At 39.8% G+C, this 19132-nt stretch overlaps 2 protein-coding genes across 2 annotated transcripts; both read right to left on the bottom strand.

Moving 5' to 3' along the window:
• Window positions 1-8346: 8346 nt before the first annotated feature.
• On the bottom strand, window positions 8347-15414 carry LOC115359664 (probable G-protein coupled receptor). The gene is made up of 2 exons (XM_030052236.1): window positions 15146-15414; window positions 8347-9793 (listed from the first exon to the last, which is right to left on the bottom strand). The coding sequence occupies exon 2, from the start codon at window positions 9684-9686 to the stop codon at window positions 8406-8408; it is 1281 nt and encodes a 426-aa protein (XP_029908096.1). The 5' UTR covers window positions 9687-9793; window positions 15146-15414; the 3' UTR covers window positions 8347-8405.
• A 693-nt stretch (window positions 15415-16107) lies between these two features.
• LOC115358673 (uncharacterized) lies at window positions 16108-19025 on the bottom strand. The gene is made up of 6 exons (XM_030050626.1): window positions 18742-19025; window positions 18283-18444; window positions 18023-18179; window positions 17636-17811; window positions 17112-17340; window positions 16108-16978 (listed from the first exon to the last, which is right to left on the bottom strand). Exons 2-6 carry the CDS (start codon window positions 18430-18432, stop codon window positions 16773-16775), a joined length of 918 nt encoding a protein of 305 aa, XP_029906486.1. The 5' UTR covers window positions 18433-18444; window positions 18742-19025; the 3' UTR covers window positions 16108-16772.
• Between the last annotated feature and the right edge of the window lie 107 nt (window positions 19026-19132).

The following is a 19132-nucleotide window of genomic DNA, read 5'->3' as shown; positions in this document are numbered from 1 at the left end:
AGCAGAGAGCCCAAGCCGGAGAGCAGAGTGGGTGTCTCTTTTGCTCCCCCTCACAGCTCAGTCAGGCTCATTCTCAGACCAAGACTAGCCAATCACACCCCTCGGCTGGCACTGCAGCGAGGTTATATCGGGAACGTTACGGTGCCCTGGATGGTATTTCCAGATGGTCTTTCATGTGTAGATCACTTTGCTATGCTTAGGGAGTGCCGTCTACATCCCAGGATATAAATAATGTACCAGGAAGAGGACTTTCACTGTGTACACTGATACACCCTAGTGGGAACACAAACACGCACACACCTCTGCTCTTCAGATCTACTAGATAGAGCAGAGCATGACAGCACAGATAAAGTAATCTAAATATATGCAGTGCACCTCATGTAAAATCAGTGGTGTATAGCCTGATTAAAATATTGCTAAGTCAAACAGGTGTACAAGTCATATTCATTTTATAGTTTCTATGATTTCATTAGGCAAAGTTCAAATACTAAGTTATAAGGTCGGCTCAGCAGTTGGTGTTCCCAGGTCTTGTTTAACTGAAGGGAAAAGTTTTGAGTCTAAATCAGGAAAGGGGTCAGCAGTTGCAAGACTGCAACACAACACTGCCTCCCTCTGGCTTGTAAAGAAAATGATGTATTCTTTTCACTTCACATCTCCAAACCTCTTTTCGTCCCATTTTTGTGCTAATCAGAAACCATTAGTAACAGTATAGCTTTCTGTCAACATGCAACTGAGATATTCCATGTGGGAGGCATATGTATGTTGTGCATTGTGATTCAGTGTCTGAAGTGCTAATTAGAAAAATGTTCCTTCTTATTTGTAGTTAAAAGGTGACTCAAGTATCAGATCTAATGACTCTCACATTGTCTGATCTGTTATAATGCTCATCTCTTAATTTTAATGGAAAACTTAATGTGTGAATTCTGGGCAAACAAATGATGATGTTTCACCGGAAGCAGCTAATCACTCTGCTGTGAGTGCACAGGGTCTAAATTATTGCCGTGGTTTGCTCTGTCCACTTCATCAATAGCATCAATCACTGTCCGGAAACAGCAGGGAAGATATGTTGGCACAACACGCTCTTGGATAATGAAGAGAGTATTCTCAGTTCTCTGTGCTCTCTCTGGTATAGGCGATGTTTCGCAACATGCTTTTAAGGAAAACCTTTTCTCCTCTTTCAACCTTTGGACCCATTAGGAAGTCATCCTCACCACTATTAATAGGTCAGCTATGAGTCCGCAGAGAAAGGCTTCATCAAACAGTCTTCCCAGCTCCCTGCCAGACCTCTGAGTGCAAGACCTAGGTCTCACCCTATTGTCATCATCATCCTCATATAATGATGAAAAGACAGGACGGCATAATCTGACGTGAGGATTTGCAAACACCAAAGCAGCAACATCCACAACCTCATTTAAACTTGCTGCCCCACTTTCAGAGAATTATCTCCATCAGCATAATTCTGAACAAAATCAGACGGCTGTTTTGCACTATAAACAAATGATCAGTGTACTTGGAAGTTTTGTTTGAAGAATTTGAAATTGTTCGTGGATCAATAGAGACATGCAATAAAAAATACCAATACATCTGCGCATCCAAACACTTTCATCATGCAGCGCACTAATGATAAATTAAGTGAGGCAAGCAAAATGGATTTTCATTCCACAAAAGGTGAATATTTATCCTGAATGTAATGTCGTAGTATATACACAACAATCTATTAATAACACAACAAACTGTGCAATTATATAGCATTGAGCACAAGGGAGCTACTCTGTGATGGCCACTGAACAGTCTCCATAGTAATGGTAATTTTGCTTGCTGGATGAAGACTGAGAGAGGACACAACGTGTTGACGGGTAAGAGTTTCCTGTGGCTGTGCAGGCTAGCGGGAGACAACGGTATGCTAATGGACTGCACACCTCGCCAGATGGAGTTTGTTTGTGTGAGTGGATAGACAGGTGAGGTGACCAGTGGAGAGTGTGTGTACACCTGTGTTTGTGTGTGCGTGAGAGAGACAGAGATAAAGATGGAGAGGAGGGGAATGTGAGATTGTCTCCTGCCTCGTATTTCCATGTGCCATCACACATTTTATTGTGAATAATGAGCACCCTAGATGGATTTTGATATGTATTTCAACTGCTTATCATATCAGTGTTAATATTTAGCCTATATCTCTGTGAGGGAGAACCTGAGACTGGCATATTGGATGGTGTTTTGATTCAATAAAGATAACCCCGAAGCTCACAGCCGTCCGTCCCGACAGCAGCAGCTTATGTGGAACGCGCGCGATCACACACTGTTCCTGTTCAGCACCTGTTCGTCCAGCTGTTTTCACAATTCCAGCACAACAGGTCACACTAACAGTTTGTTATTCCTAGTTTCATGGTGGCTTGCAGTTGGTACTTTCACTGCTTGTCACATCAAATATCTAACATGGGAAAATCATGGTCCTGTTAAGCACTGGTGTAAGACCCAAGTGCAACATCAATTGTCTTTTCTATGTGTTATTGTTCCATCCGTTTAGGTTGAAATCGGCCTTGATGTTGGGAAGGCGCCCAATACAGAATAAAAACAATCAATTATTTTACACAAATGCATTAAAACTACAGTGACAAGCCTGTTTTGAAAATGCAAGGAGTAGAAAGAACAGATATTTGAGTTAAAATATGGGGAAAAACTCAGAAAAAAATCATGCAAGTAGTAGCAGGTTTATTGTTTCCTCTTTGATGGAGCTAGGCTAATGACTCCCATAGACTTCAAGTCTTTATGCTAAGCTAACAAGAAATGCTACCCACAGGACGCACAGAGGTGAACATGGTATCAAACATGTTGTTTCAGTCTGGGTAAGTTGGAAAATTCGTATTTTGCCCAAAACATTGCAGTATTCCTTTAAGTGTTGAACATCAGTTGCATTTATTCGGTGCAATTTTGCAACAAACCTGATCAACATTATGTTTTGATACACTGATAAAAAAATAAAAAAAAATGCCAATGCCTGGTATGAATTTGTCTCACATACTTCCTTGCCACAAAGTATGAACTACACTCATTAGCTGCTACCTGAAAGCCAGGGGGCATTTTGTGTTTAGTGGGCTGTGATGAATACACACTTTAGTTGCCCTGGCACTGGGTTCTTACTTAGAGGTCACTTGTGAGCTCTGTGGAGACGGCTGAAAAGCAGCCATGTCATATGTGTGCGTGCAGCTCTGGGCGAACTCATCCTGCTATACTGTTTCAAGCATAGACTAATGAAATAATGTGGCCGGCTCCTGTAGACAGCAGCATCAATCACGCCTTCTCTCTTTGATTTCTCAGGACTGGTTCACTCATTACTGCTGTCTCTGCAACGACAGAAGAAATATAATCAAGCTTAAATTAAACAGACAGCTGAAGGTACAGCACTGAGGAAAACATCAGGCCTTTTCAACAAATTTACCGTGAAGTCTATCTTGAATTGCAAACCACTCTCGACCGGGTTCAAGCCATTCTCATTTTCCAGCAAGTGGGCTAGTGTTTGATATACAATGAATATGCTCTGCGACAGGGATGGAAAAGTGATTTGATTGTGTTGATTTAATAAAGCTGCCAATGAGATGGAGGTCCTTCACTTTAATTAGCAAGTTATGAAGACTGCTCAGAATCAAATATTCATTCAATTGAATCCCATACTATGGAAGCAGGGCTGATGAAACAGGGCAGTCAGCTCTTTGAACTGTATTTTCATCATCCTTGTTGGCCCTTTTCATATAATTTTATTTCATAAGTCATATGCATGAGAGAGATTATTAAAATTAATTTTCAGGTGCCATGATATGCAAAGTCTACCTCCAGAGTGGGGAGGAATATATGGTACAAGAATTTAACATGACTATCTCATCTTGGCCTCACTTTTTAGCTCATTTCACATTGAAAATACATCATAAGACATTATTTAGAGTTATACTAAACAGGATTAAAATTAAAACCAAATTTAAACACATGAAGTGATCATGAAAAAGAAGAAAAGCAAACCCAAAAATTAACATCATTAGCACCCAGTAACTTGACATGAATGAATGAATGACCATATAAATTATTATTATCATAAATGCATTTGATATATCTTGTTACATGTTATAAATAGCCTCCCCGAAAGACTATAAACATCTTTTTTTCTGAATGTGGGCATTTGAGAATTAAAAACTGAAAACTGTGTCTATTCCTAGTGAGTATTTAAATTTGAGAAATTGCTGTGCTGAGCTGTTGTTTCACACACACTCCCAGAAGTCACTGAAAGCAGCACAGAGAATAACTCCTGCCTAAGGCTTGGCACTAAGCAACCGCCACTGAAAACTCCAATGCAAACTAATGAGACCAACCAGGAATAAAAAACAGGCTTTGTTTCCCAAGTATGCACTGTCACTGTCACAGAAAAAAAAATAAAGTGTGTATGTACAGACTGTGTACAAACAGAGCTATAATCATGGCTTACAGGAGTTGTGTCATTTGATATTAGTGCACTGTAATCCTAAAATGTACTGTAGCATTAATCCCTCTGTCTGTGTGTGTGGGGGGATGTCTGTATGTCTATGCTGTTTGTGTCCCTGTATGTGTTTGTGTCCCTGTGTGTGTGTGTGTGTGTGTGTGTGTGTGTGAGTGATTTCTGAACAAAATGTTCAGTCTTTTCGCTTCCTTACTGCTTGACTTTGCTTGTGTTTTATTGTGTGTTCAAAGCTGAGTTGATGCAGTGTCCTCTGCCTTATGTTGTGGTTCTGTAAATACTCTGCAGCGGATGATAGTTATGTGAATGAGTTTACAGATATCGACCATAAAACTGCATGGTGCTACCTTTGCTTTTAGTTTTACAATACATCCGGACATCTATAAATTACTTCACCCTGTTCTTTTGTGTGTGTGTGTGTGTATGTGTGTGTGTGTGTGTGTGTGTGTGTGTGTGTTTACTTGTTTCTTACATTAAGAATATATTATTTAAAACTGGTACCAATATCTAGGTTTCATCATCACACCATATATTTTCTCAAAATTTTAACAAAATTATGCATTTGGTCTTTTAACAACAACCAGATACTGATGACGATGATTTGGTCCTCTATGTGTTATTATCACTATTATCCTTTTCAGTGGAAAAATGCCTTCCCCTGAAAAACATTGGGCAGTTGTGTGCAACAACATCAGAGCAGCTTAGTGAAGCAAGGCCAAATTATTCTCCTGAGTGCTGAAAAACTCTCTCCAACAACAGACTGCAGTTAAACTGAATGTTTGTGAGTGGGAAGTAAAATTCACACTGGGGACATTTTCACAAACCAAGTGATTTTAAAAGCAGGACCAGGTAGACCTTGAACAAACACACTATCTGAAGACCAGCATATCAAGCTCACACCTTTATGCTGCAGATCAACATCTGCATCTGAGACACAAAGCTAGCAGGACAAAAAAACGGCCTAGAGCAAAAAACTAGAGTCAAAAGATGATTGGCAAACTGCAGCTTAATGGGAGAGTAATGGTTGTCACACATCTTCCTCAATGACAAAACAATCACATTAAACTTGGGCCAAAATTGGACATTCATGGTTGCAATCACAGAGTTTATATGAAGAGATGCTGCTTGAGAGGTTGAAGCACCTACAGTCAAACATGATGCATAAAACCTACAGTCAAACATGATGGTGGAAATATTCTGGTGTGAGGATGTTCCACCTATTCCACAGTTGGTATCCTGCATAAGATCATCAGCACATAGAGGTGCCACCCTGCTCTGCAGAGGCATCCTGTCCCTTCTGGTAAAGAGGATTCATTTTCCAGTGAGACCGTGACCCTAAACATAATTGAAACTATCGAGAGAAAATTATGTAATCTGGTTTGAGAAATGTCATTTGATTAAAAACTTGTATTAGTTTTTAATGAATGCTGAGACAAAGCGTGGTAAAGGTCTAAGACTTTTGAAGCCCACCGTTTAGAGGACTTGGGCAGTTTAGCGCAGCATGTTCATTTCATTTGTCCCCAGTGATGGCCACATGTATCCCCGTTATCTTTTAAGTCTAATCTGTTTGTGTGTGTGTGTGCGTGCGCGTGTTTGTGAGTGTGTGTGGGGCCCATCACCTAAAAAATATTCAACAAGGACACATCTTACCAACATTTTACACTAAAAAGTCTTCCCACTAATTATCTGTCAAAATGTTTCTCATGAAATATATATATATATATACCTATGATTAACCTAATTTATTATAAAAGAACTACATGTACCAAAATTGTATCTGTGCAGTTGAGGGAAAGTATGTCATTTCCATAAATAAATGGATGGGGATATAAATTCATTGTATTTAATCTTCCAGTGTACACATATTAAGAAGGTATTAGAGACAACCTCTTTCAGCTGTTATGAAATGGTATTTTCGTCTTATATAATCATATGTTAACTGGGCTCAGTCTCACTCATGGGCTTTTTATAAATGGGCACATAAAGGACATGAAGGTCAGGACTCCAGAGAATCACAGCTCATCTATGCAATATTAAGCACAAAGGTACCATGATGCCGGGGCAGATGGCTCCTTTTAGCCACATGCCAGGTCCCATCCAGTGGCCGGGCAGGGATGGATGTTCCAGTTTTACATTTTAAACATTTAGCTGACATTTTTTAGCCAGAGTGCCTTGCAATGAGTGAACCCATTTGGATCCAGTACCTTGCTCAAAGACACTTCGACGGGAGACATGATGTGTTTTTGATGGAATCCTTACTTGGATCAAAGCTGACAGCTCATGATTATGATACACTCCTGCAAGGCACTTGTTTCAAAGACTGTCCTGTAAAATTCCTGGTCATGACTGAGTATTAGAAAGGAAGAAAGAATACCGAGGAAGGATACCCATTTGTCTGTCATTCACATACAATGTATTTCTTGATTTTCTTTCCCAAAAGTTACAGTAATTCTGTTCAATACAAATCATATAAAGCACAATTTGCTATAATATCCAAATATTTATCTCGCTATTGATGTAGATCTGAATTCCTATCTTTATAGTTTAATAATCATAATAATAATAATTAGGCGTAGATTTATTTGCACACTTAAAGCAAAAGGATACAACCGGTTCTTGAACAAAAAGTGATGCTTCTCCTATTGTGAGTGCAATAAATAACGTTTGTTCCAGCATAAATACATTATGACATTGAAATGTGTGTGATAATTATTTGTACGTTTGTATATTGCCGCTAATGACATGGTAGGTCTATTTCATAAGAACTAAATAGTCTCCAGCACTCACAGATATTGTATGATAGAAATTACAGCTCTCACTTGCATGCTCAATTAACTAAAAATACCTTTTCTCTCAGATGACAGCCAAAGTTGTTGACCAGATGTACGGTGATATACTACAATTTGCGTATGCCATGTTTATGTCATTACCTTTTTAGTAAAGAATTGGCCCTGACTGCAGCCAAACAGCCACATTGCTTTCATGGCTGGGTAGTAAATGTGTTCCATAATGGGATTAGTAACTGATCACTGATAATTTACCAGAAAGTTATGTAATGCCACTTATTTGCAATATATTCTTTTTATGAGTGAAAAAGTGAGTGTACACCTCACTCTTGTTTTTCATCAGTCTTGGAAAAGAAAACTGAAATTATGCCAGTTTGCAAAGAAAAAAAAACACATGAATATTTGATGCTATATCTACAGTGTATCAGTGCCACTGTAGGGAGAAAGAAAAAAAATACAGAGCCAGGGGAGAGGGGGTAATATTCTGAGAAAGATGTCAATGTTTCATAAATTTATTAAGGAAAAAATAGTTTTTCTTATGTTATCAGATTTAGCATCAAGAAACTTCTGATGATTTTAGCCCATTATCACATTATTATCATCATCATCCAGACTTTGAGGAGACATTGCTGTGACTTGGGCCTGTTCAGAAGAAAATAATATTGTGATTCTGGGCTAAAATCACCAGTATTTCCTTTTTACTAAATCCAATTGAAACCATTAAAGAATAATTTAAAGAGGTCATTATCTGCAGGTGTGATACACAGCAGCATCTGTGTGGTTGATCCAGCCTTGCAAAGTGAAGCCATGTGGTTCCTTGGCCCAAGAAAAAATTATGAGAAAAAATATTTTTCTGGGTTTTTCTGATAAATTTGTGAGTTTTTTCTTATAAATCTACAACCTTAATCTTGGAAATTCTGAGTTTTTTTTTTTTTTTTCTTGCAATATTACTCCCCTCCTCCAGCTCCATAATTTTTTACCCTGCAATGACCCTAATATGCCGTCGTATATATCTCATCTCTTACTGTATGCATATTATAGGTAGACAGTCATGTAAGTACTGTTAACCTCATGGTTATCTTGCTGCTGCAGTCTTCCTGCAGGCTGATCATCCTGTGGCACAACAATGAGGTATATGTCTAACTGAACTCCTCAGGGATCTGCCCTGGTATCCTAAATCCAGTCTGCCCAGTTTGATCTAGAGTGTTCCTAGGGCTGGATGTTGTAAAGCTGGCACGGGTCTCCACGGTGCAGCTTGTCCTATGGAGGAACTGCAGGAAGTTTTCATGGCCAGATCCCTCATGGCTGGAGACGGCCAGCTCCACTGGCCGGGATGAGTAACAGCGCCTCAACTTACAAAGCTCCTCCCTGATCTGCCGGTTAAGAAGCCCGTAAAAGAAAGGATTGATAGCAAAGGAAGAATATGCCAGCCAGGTGACTGCTTCTTCCAGGTCATCAGGAATCTTGGGTGAAGCGTCGAGTGTCAAATGGAGGTGGAAGGCAAAGTAAGGCAGCCAACAGATCAGAAATTGGCCAACAATAACCACCAGAGTGAGCGCTGCTTTACCGCCTCCAAAAGGACGATCACGAGCAATCCTGCGAGGTGCATTGCGGGTGGTGATGATGGTAGTCTGGCTGTTGATTGAGTCTGAGCGATTCTTCATTTGGCTGGTTGTCCAGGAGGGTAGGGGCCCATGCTGGCGGGCAGCCACACGGGCCACTTTGTACACATTGCAGTACACAGCAAAAATAACAACCGCAGGCAGGCAGAAGCAGGAAACACAGAAGAGCACAGAGAAGGCTCGTCTGTGGTCACTGTGGCTCCAGTGCAGCGAGCAGTGTGCTGCACTAATGGAGCTAAGGCTGCCATAGGATGGCCATCCAAATACTGTGGACAATCCCAGCACGGCAGAGGCCACCCACACCATGACCATTACAGCTGCGGTCAACTTCAGTGTCATCTTGACTTCATATCGCATGGGATGGACAATGTAGTAGTACCGCTCCACACTGATGGCCGTGATGGTAAAGATAGAGGCAGCAATGAGGAATACGTTGAGGAAGACATAAACTTGGCATTCCAGCACAGTGAACACCACGCCAACAAAAAAAGGGGAGCTGGACACAATTCCCAGAGGCATGAGCAGTATGGCACACAGCAGGTCCACTGCACACAGGTGGCACACAAAGGCAAATTTCCTGAGGTGAGGGGCTTTTATGACAACCACCAGAACAGCAGTGTTGGCCAGAAGCGCCAAAACATTCAGGGTCACCATGAAAAAGATCCCTGACAAGTCTTTGAAGCGTGTCTGAGCATTGGGGAGGGTACCCAGCTGTCTGCTGGGGGCTGAGGGCAAAGGTGCCCAAAAGGTGGTGCTGTCATTGAACTCAGGGGTCAGATATGGTTGAGGTTTCTCCATGATTCAAAGTAAAAGTGTCAAAGCGCACAACTGTGATCCAGATTCCCCCATCTTCTAGTGGTGAGACAGACAAATCCTTCAGAGGTCAAAAGAATCGCTCTTCCCTCCTACATTGGGAAGAAAATAAAGGTCATTATTTCAGTTTAACAACAGAAGCAACATTACATCTCAGCTTGTTTAACAAGCATAACACAATAAAGTTATGGACTCATTTCCACTGAGGTACTTAGTATACCTCAAAACATTGCATTAAAAAAGAGAACAAAATTATTAATTGGGAGGTTAACAGTGTGCAGATCACACTCCTTTGCACTATGCATTGAGCATTTTTTTTGTCTTGCACCTGGACAATTTGCCTAGATGTGAGTATAAAATACACATAATACCCTAATACCAAATAAAACACTAACATAGAATGGTCACAGTATCATAATGGCTTTTGTTTGTTTGTTTTTGTTTCCCAAGTTGTAATTTATCTGTCATATTAAAATTAGATTAATCAATATCCAAACTATTTGATTCTTGCGCTCCTGATAATTGGAATTGTGTTAAATCTAACTACACTGAGATCAGCTGCAGTGTGTTCATCAATCAAATCAATTTATTTTTGTAATTTCTTTAGCCATGCCTTTGACAAGTCTACTATTCAGGAGCTACTGGCACAATCAGAGTAACACTGAACCAGATGTTAGAAGCATCAAACAATCCCTACTGAACCTAACACAGTGTAGGTTCATCAAGCTGTCCCACCAAAATATTCAGCGGGACAGATGTTGCAAGTTAGATTCCATCTGTATAAGCACTGATAAGCCCTGTCCTGTTTAATGACTGAAACGTCCTTCTGGGTCAGGCAAACATAATACTGTTCAAAGCTACTACCAGGGTATCAGCACAGATAATAGTTTTTAGCATTAACTGTTACACTTACAATTTTCTTTAACAGACGGTATCACATTCACCATAATGACTTGTAATCAAATAAGCAACCACAATTACACTTAGATCCTCATCTTGGCCCTCAGCAGCACACAGAGCTGGTGCCTGTCATTTCTCCTTAAAGGTATAGCAAAGTGAATCAATAACTGTTCCTGTTATCAGTTTGTGGGAATATTTATGAAGGGATGCTCTCTCGTTTGGTGAGGAAGGGACATGATCAATAGGAATAATTCATGGAGGACACCCTATCTCTCCTCTATCCGTCCCCATCCTTTTGAAATGAAAGATAATGAGTGTGCTTGTTTTAGCCCAGCTGCAGGGAGCTGGCTGCATTGATTAGTATGTGCTCAGTGTCACCCTGCATAATGCCATCAAAGACACAACCTCTCACCAGGAGAGGTCTGATCCAGAATCACCAGGCAATTTCATAACTGAAAAAAAAAAACAAAAAAAACACCAACAGCTATTGGGTAAATGTCCATCTTGTGCTATGTGTTTGAATTTATTACCAATCAGGATGTAAATAGGGCAAAATAAGTCCTTTACACCAAATTTCAGTCATACAGTGCTTGAAATATTAAACTTCTTCATCAAATTTCTTCTCTTTTATAGTAATATAAACATGCTCTGTGTTGTGTCTTGTGTCTGAATCTCAATCACAAGAATGGCAACTGCATCGCTCTGGTAATGTCATGCCCTTCACACCAGAGGACGTTACGGGCAATTAGTAAGTAATACATGAATCTGATGAGGTGCTACTGATATCATAATCAGGTTTCTAGTATATGACGCTGGAGTATGCTTTGTCCTAAATACATGTGCTTGCTCACTGCCAGTGATCTACTGATGTTCCCCCGATATAATCTTCTCTGGTGGACAGCTATTGGCATGCCATGTTTGTAATGAGATTTATCCCCAGGAAGGACGAGTGCATGTACATTCTATTGCACATTATGTAAGGGTGTCCTCATTTTCAGCTGCAGCACAGCATATCTTATATCCTTAAGACCCACACTTCACCTCTTAAGCAGATGTTCATTTTCAGCCCGCTTAATTTTTTTTTTCGTCCACATTTTTGTAATTGTTAATCTAGGAAGGGGGAAAATCCCTCTGCTCTAGTTCAGTTAAAATTTTTTGAGTGCGCACAAGTCATCAACACATTGTTTTTCTGAATAATCATGAGGATGCGGGTGTAACACAGGTCTTTAAACCCACCTTAAAGCTGAATTATAGTTTTAGCTTGTACTTTTATCTCTGCCAAATATAAGACATATTCTAGAATAGATTCCATACACACACACTTGTACAACCTAATTCAATCCAATACGAATGTTTTCTTTTTGTCACAATAATGGAACAGAGATGTTCATTCAATTCTCTGTTTGGCACTGAGCTCATAGCGAGTGGTGCTGTTGTACTGGACTGCATTTTATTGAGAGCTGTTTCCAATATTCTGTCCCCCTCATGTATATAAATTGGGAGGACAAAAAATTAGAAACACCTCTCAATATAAAGTAGTCCTGTATAAGACCTCTACAAACTACAAACTCAATAATAAACATAGCATTAAATCTACAAATTCTCGATATTGTCAACAGAAACTGAACATTATAAACTTTCTTAAAGGGCAGAATTTATGGCAGAGCTGTCCAGTATAAGTCAGTGTCTTATCTAGAATGCACAGGGCTAGCATTATTATTAATAATGTTATTATCTTGATGGAAGCAGGTCATATTACCTGCTGGAAAATAAAATTTGCCATAGTGAAAGATTAGATGACGTGGCTTTAATCATGACTACAGTTGGAGTTAACTTGCATGACCCCTCTCAACATAAATGTCAGCAGTTTTATAAATTGTTGTAGACTTCTGATCTGACCACTTCAGTGAAAGAATCTGAAAAGCTTTTCAGAGGATTAAATGTTTTTCATCTTTGCCCCATGAAGCAAGTGTTCTGCAAACTCCCATGGCAGCTGATGAATTATATGATGAGTGAATTTAAGTCCATGAGCCATGAGAAATCCCTGGGATAAGACAGCATCCCTTCTGAGTTGTGTTTGTCCTTTTGGTATATAACTGGCCCATCTCTTCTAGAAATTATTCAAACAACCATAATAGAAGACAGCTTCCGCAGAAATGTGGACACAGCTTTTTGAAGTTTTCAGCCTTTAAATTTGATCAAGTCAGATGAGAAATTGTCTGCCCATGTTTTAGGTTATTACTTGAGAGGCACCTTCCTTAATGCATCCTGATGAGAATACGGCACACATGTACATTGACTGCTATTACTCTCAATGTATTTTTTTCATGTGCATTTTTGAGTTTTGTTTGTTTTTGTTAGTCATTCATTTTACTTTCACTTAGCTAAAGGTATATTTTTGCTGAAGTACTGTGTGTAGCTATACATTTAAAATCACATCTATTACAGAGTACAAATTTTGCAAGCTCTCCGTAAGTATCAGAAACTAGGCCATCATGAAGTTTTCAACTATGGAGCCATTCATGGAATCAATCGGCACAGAAGAGTGGTCTGACTTTGCTTTTTTGAGCTATTAGACTTAGACTTAGACTTTCTTTATTGTCATTGCACAAAAAAAAAAAAAAAAAAAAAAAAAAAAACACAGCAGTGAGTTTTTTGCAACGAAATGTCGTTGCTTGGCTTCTGGATTTCAACAGAGATGGAATTGTGGGGCAGTTTAAATAATTAAAATATAATCTATATAACAAGTGCGTAAAAAACAAGAGCTTAATAATAATGAGTGCAAGAGAGAATAAATAGATGAAACAGAATAAACAGTGTAAACATCAAAATAAACAGTGTAAACAGCAGAAACATCGTAGCAGCAGGGTGGAGAGTATCTCACAATAGGAGGTAATTCTCCTCATCTCAGGGGGGTCTCCCAGTACTGGGCCACATACCCTGGGCCTGAAGAAGCTATCTTTTGATTTCTTGAATTTGATCCTCCTCTTGTCCTTTTGCATGGACAAAAAGTAAAGGTAATGCAGAAACTTTAACTCTGATTGCATTATAAAGCAACTACATTTTCATTTTATTTATTTATTTTAAGACTTTACAGCAATTTGTCTACTTAGTAAAATTTCAGCAAGGTAACAGTTATTCTGCTTGAATAGGATGTTTTAGTGCTATAGACTTAAATGGTTCTATCTCTGGCATGCATTATGAGAATTTTATATGGATTTTATTAAAACATTGTATAAGGAACTGGAACCTACAACACTGGCAACAAGTATTGTCCACCATTTAGGGTATTTATAATAACATGGGGTATAGGACAGGGTTGCCTGTCCTATACCCCAATTCTATTCACAATTTCCTTGGAGCTGTTCAAACAAAAAATAAGGATTACTGAAAATATATTTTTAAAAATACATCTAATAAAGTCTACAGTCTGTGGTCTAAACATATGATTTAATGCAGTGTCCGGTGCCACCGCTACATTTTGAATGGTGTACCATATGTTTGAAGAATTTAGTTCAGAATCAGGTTATAAAATCAGCTTTATTGGCCCGAAATAGAGAAATTATTTATCTGAATGTGAACACAGAAATACCAGTAATGCAAATATTCGCTAGTTTAGGGATTCAGACCCCATTTGTGTTTGCAAAATTCACCAACATGAATGCAGTCTGAATCGGTTTACCAGGTAAACTGAGGTGACCTCTGTAGAACCTGTTGTTTCTGTGTGTTCAAATAATACTAAATGTTATGCCAACTGAAAGTTGTCTAGGTTTTAACAAATGAAAAAAAATGGGCAAACACATATATTAACATTACAAATGGTTAAAGATACCACACATTTTCACTTTTCACTAACATCATACTGAAACCCTCATGGCATACATTCCTGCAGAGACACAGTTGTGACATTGAACAGACCACATGCTAAAGGCCCTATTTTGTCCTGTAACAACATCAGTATGACTTCATGGCTTACTGTTGTGAAAAAGCCTGTGCATCTGTATGTGATGGTGTGAGGAGGCTTAGCACAGCAAAACTTTTGCTGTTGCCTCATTTTTGAAAAAGCACAGTCAAGTTCAAGAATTGTGTTAACTTCATTTTGTGCCCAGAGATAATATATCTCTTGGCACAGCCAATCACAGCCAATCTTAATGGTTTTTTGGATATTAAAATGTATCAATTGTATCATATTTTCCAGAGAAAATGTCTTGAATGTTTCACATTAACCTTATGGGGTAATTTTCCATGATGAATTCTTTATATTGACTGAAATATGACCAACAGTGATTTATACACAGTGGATAAACAAGGAAACATGTGAAATGTTTTTATGTGCCCTTAATATTGTGTCACAAACCACTTGGCACTAAAAATGTTTCCATTACATTCAGTAGGCTATGTTTTGCCTTTTCAATATTTATATTACCTTCTAGTGAAAATTAGTCTAGAGTCTGGAAATAATCAAAGAACAATTAGCCTAGGTTTTTCATACAATTCCATGAGCATGAACTTAACCCTGCCGACTGACCAATAAAAAAACTTACCAACCAACTTGTCATGTTTTTACATTTTGCTGTAGGTCCTCCAAAACGTCCTCATTGTTGTCCAAAGTTGTGTATTTCCAAACACCACCAACTCTACCAAGAATCCCTCGAAGCACCAAAGTCCAACCTCAGGTGTGACTGTTTCCAGGTGTAGAGACTACAGGTTTGGAGCACAGAGCTCTGTCGGGACTAGCACTACTTATGGAACTACACTGGCCTGCAATCTCTAATGATGACTAGTTCCCCTGATGAACAGATGGGTGAACACTGGCAGGACCCCAGGATGGGATGACATTAGCAGCAAGAGAAATAATGTGTTGTGGGACCACTGAGAGCACAGCTGGCTCAGGGAGGGAGGAGTCAGCAACTGGTCATTGTTCAAATCTTTCAGGAGGACGACTCTCTGAAACCACACCCACTAATCACATCCAACCCACCCACCCACCCACACACACACACACACATACACACACACACACACACACACACACACACACACACCGTCTTTCATCTGTCAGTGTGTGGCAGTGACTGTCACACATTCTACCTCTGCCTTCACACACACTCCTCTATTCCCCTTCCCAGGCATCTCTGGGGCTCCATGAAAAGATGCATTGAAACAGGCTTCATTCATCCAGTTAACTCACCATCTTGCACACAACTGACATTCTTAATAGACTTTTTGTATATGCTCACAGAAATGAGCGCTGCAAGCTTTCTAAAATAATTATGCAAACCTTTGCATCTGCTTTACATGGTGTTGCCTTTACACCTTCACTCAATCAAATACTACAAACCCATGCATCATAGCCACTGTGCCCTTTATGGAGTGAGTAAAGCCTTACTGAAGAGCATGGAGAGCTCAGTGCTGACATCTGTTGGTTGTTAGTAAAAAAAGAAAAGTGGATTTCTATGACAACATACCATGCTGTACTGATGTGTCTGAGGAAAGATAACAAAAGGATATTGAAAAGTTTATTGGCCCTTAAGGTAGGAAAGCACAACAAACACAGAGGTGACGTGATGGTGTTGTGGAGGCAAGAATTTCATTTACCACTTAAAGCACACTTTGCAACAACCATAGGTACCATTTGGTATAGGTGTAATCCAGAAATTGTCATAAACAACATATCCCTATAACAGTGAAAATGGCATTTTAAATGTCCTTCCTCCACTTACATATGCTAGCTGATTGGAGACGCTACTCAGTGAATATATATGGACTGACACAGATCAACAAACCTGTTATTTCTAAATAACCAGATATCATCGGCAACCTATTACCTCAAATGTGTAAACTTTTCATGAAATAAGGAAGCCTGGTTCATTCTGCCATTGACATCCATGCGTTTGTGACATTTTACAATGTTAATCAATGGCTTGGTTCAGTCCCAGGTCAAACCTCACACTGGTACAGGTGGGGGAACATTAGCAGCTGTGAATTACAGTAAAACAAAATGTACGATTGTAAACAGCATCAGAACAGTTTCGATATCAATTAAAAGACTAGATCTCAATACCAAATATATGAGGCATATTGATTGAAAAAGGCAACCTGTCAAACATAGCTACCTGCCATGAAATACAGATGAACAGCAGACCAAAAAAACACAACTCCTCCCATCAGCTATAAGTGACACTCATCATTTTTTACCACAACATTTTCAGTTAGCATTGCAGCATCTTGGCAAGAGCTCTGATCCACAACAACTCTGGGTTCAGCTCTGCCCAGTCCCAGTCTTTTCTTCAGTAATTTGTCCTCATTATTCAGTTTCGTCCGGATTGCAGTTTTTATTTGGCTGTTATCGACACCAAACTTGATTCCCACGTGATCTGAAAAAAGGTAAGAAACATATCACCAAACTTCTGATCACAATTCTTCATTATCAAATGCAAAATGATATCCAGGCACTGGGGAGGCTTTTGTAATTAGTAATAAATGATATTAAGAGCTTCAATGCAGTACCGATAATACTTCTCAAGATATCAGGTGGGAGTTGTGGCTTTTGGCAGTCTTCCCCGGTGACGTTGGTCCTGCGGCCTTGCAGAGAGTGCGTGGCCAAGGTTTCTCTGTCGAAAAGCATCATCAGCAGGGCTGACGTGTACTTCTTGAAGTCTGTGATCTCGGAGATGCGCTCATACAGATTCTTAGGAACTCTCAAGCCCTCGGAGAGATACAGATAGTTGTCATCTTCCTGGGGGCAAAAATAAGAATGTCAGCACCAAACATGCAAAGCTTCGTCTACAAAAGAGCAGCCATCAGAAACTTTCTTCACGTGATGCAGTAATCTCCTCAGGCTACGTCTGAGATTCCCTTTTTAACATGGTTCTCTACTGAGTGGGACCTGCATTCATATGCATTGATAATCTTAGAATAGAGGTGCCGATGTAAGACTGGTTCTCCTCCTAGGATAAAACAACATTCAAGTGAACTGACCAATGTTTCCAAACAGCACCGCTATGAGAAACATGGAGCTCATGGGCCCTGACCTCTGGGACTTGATGCAGCATTCTCATCTCCCCCTCAGGCTCAGAGAGAAAAGAGATGGCTTCGTCTTCAGCGTTGTGCTGCGCCACTGCTGCATCACCTCCCTGTCGCACGTGGTCCAGAGTAACTCGCAGCTCGTGCGCCGTGTGCCTCATCTGCATCATGAGTGTGTTCATCTCTGCAAAGTTGGAGCAAACAAACTGTTGCAAACCACTTTAGAAATGACAAGCATGAACCGAGTTATTCAACATCAATTATTTAGGTTTATTTAGGACCACTATCAAAATAAATCAACTATTTTTGGGGGTCATTTGGACAGATACAGTGCTATATTTGTGCAGGAAGACATTGTTCTCCATCATGCTAACTCCATCACCACTTCAACCCACCTTTCAGCTCCCTCAGTTCTCTCTCAGCCAAAATCCTGCACCTGCGTTCGTACTTTAGTTGTGCTTGCAGCTGCTCTATTTTCATCAGAAGACTTATCGTGTCGGTTCTGATCCCTGGACTTGCAATACTTTCTTCTTCAAAGTCAGCAGGTTCGCCCTGCGAGTAAAAAAAAAAAAAAAAAAAGTAGGCTGATAAGTCAAACAGGTTGCTGTGACAATGTGGTAATAATTTTTACATTAGACGGTGCAACTTCTTGTACCTCTTGAAGCGGTGAGTAGCTGGGTGCCTCACTGAATCTGAATTTATCCTCCCCAGAGTCACAGCCAAAGTCCTGTATTTCTGAGCCAATCTTTATCATTTTGACTGGTGGTTGTGTTGATGGTGCCACAGCTCCTCTCTTGGGTGGCATGGGTTTGCAAATCTGGAAAGATCAGGGTTTGTTACATTCATAAAAAACACATTTAGCCTTACTTAGTACAGCAGGGAGTAAATCTCTTAGTCAAACTTTTCACAATGTCCAGTTTGTCCATTTTAAACGAGTTCATGTGATAAAACTTTGTCAGTATTGCATCCTCCACCCCCTGCCTCTCCACCCCCTCCTCCTAGTCCTCAGTTTACCTACAGCTGGAAGCACTGAACGATACAAACTGTCCTCAACAGCAAATCACATTTTAAAAAAACGATGTTTTCACATTTTGCAAGTTGATAATAGCCTCACCTGGCTGCACAGTACCGTTTCGGAAATGCTATGTAACGATACGCATTGAGGACAAAGACAGCGCAGTAAATGGAAATACTGCGTAGTAGAGGAAGTACTAGTACTACTGCAGTAGTGCAGTACATAGATCCTGATACAATTACAGGTAAATACTGGCAGCTGCGCAAAATGCTCCCGGTAAAATGGCTGTGAAATACAGCATGTCGCTTTTCTTCTATTATACAAGGGGCGGTTGTGTATAAAGTTATTGTGTAGTGTAATTTTTATTTTTCCAATTACGTGCGGAACTAATGTGCCAAAACTTGACTCGAGGGAAGTCTTTCTCCTTAGTACAAGTTTCCTGCGCAACCTAAATTTTTCATAGCCAATGGAAATTCATCTCTCTTTGCCG

This window comes from Myripristis murdjan, chromosome 5 (genome assembly GCF_902150065.1).
Source record: "Myripristis murdjan chromosome 5, fMyrMur1.1, whole genome shotgun sequence".
Lineage (NCBI taxonomy): Eukaryota > Metazoa > Chordata > Actinopteri > Holocentriformes > Holocentridae > Myripristis > Myripristis murdjan.
The sequence above is the reverse complement of the archived record's forward strand: the minus strand, read 5'-3'. Positions and strand labels throughout refer to the sequence as shown.

Bases quoted from the DNA above. Each gene is read 5' to 3' on its own strand.
- LOC115358673 (XM_030050626.1), bottom strand. From the start codon at position 18,432: ATGCCACCCAAGAGAGGAGCTGTGGCACCATCAACACAACCACCAGTC. The intron at 17,341-17,635 runs GTCAGGGCCCAT...TTTTGCCCCCAG, and splicing joins TGCTGCATCAAGTCCCAGAG to GAAGATGACAACTATCTGTA. The intron at 16,979-17,111 runs GTACTGCATTGA...ACCTTTTTTCAG, and splicing joins TATCTTGAGAAGTATTATCG to ATCACGTGGGAATCAAGTTT.
- LOC115359664 (XM_030052236.1), bottom strand. From the start codon at position 9,686: ATGGAGAAACCTCAACCATATCTGACCCCTGAGTTCAATGACAGCACC.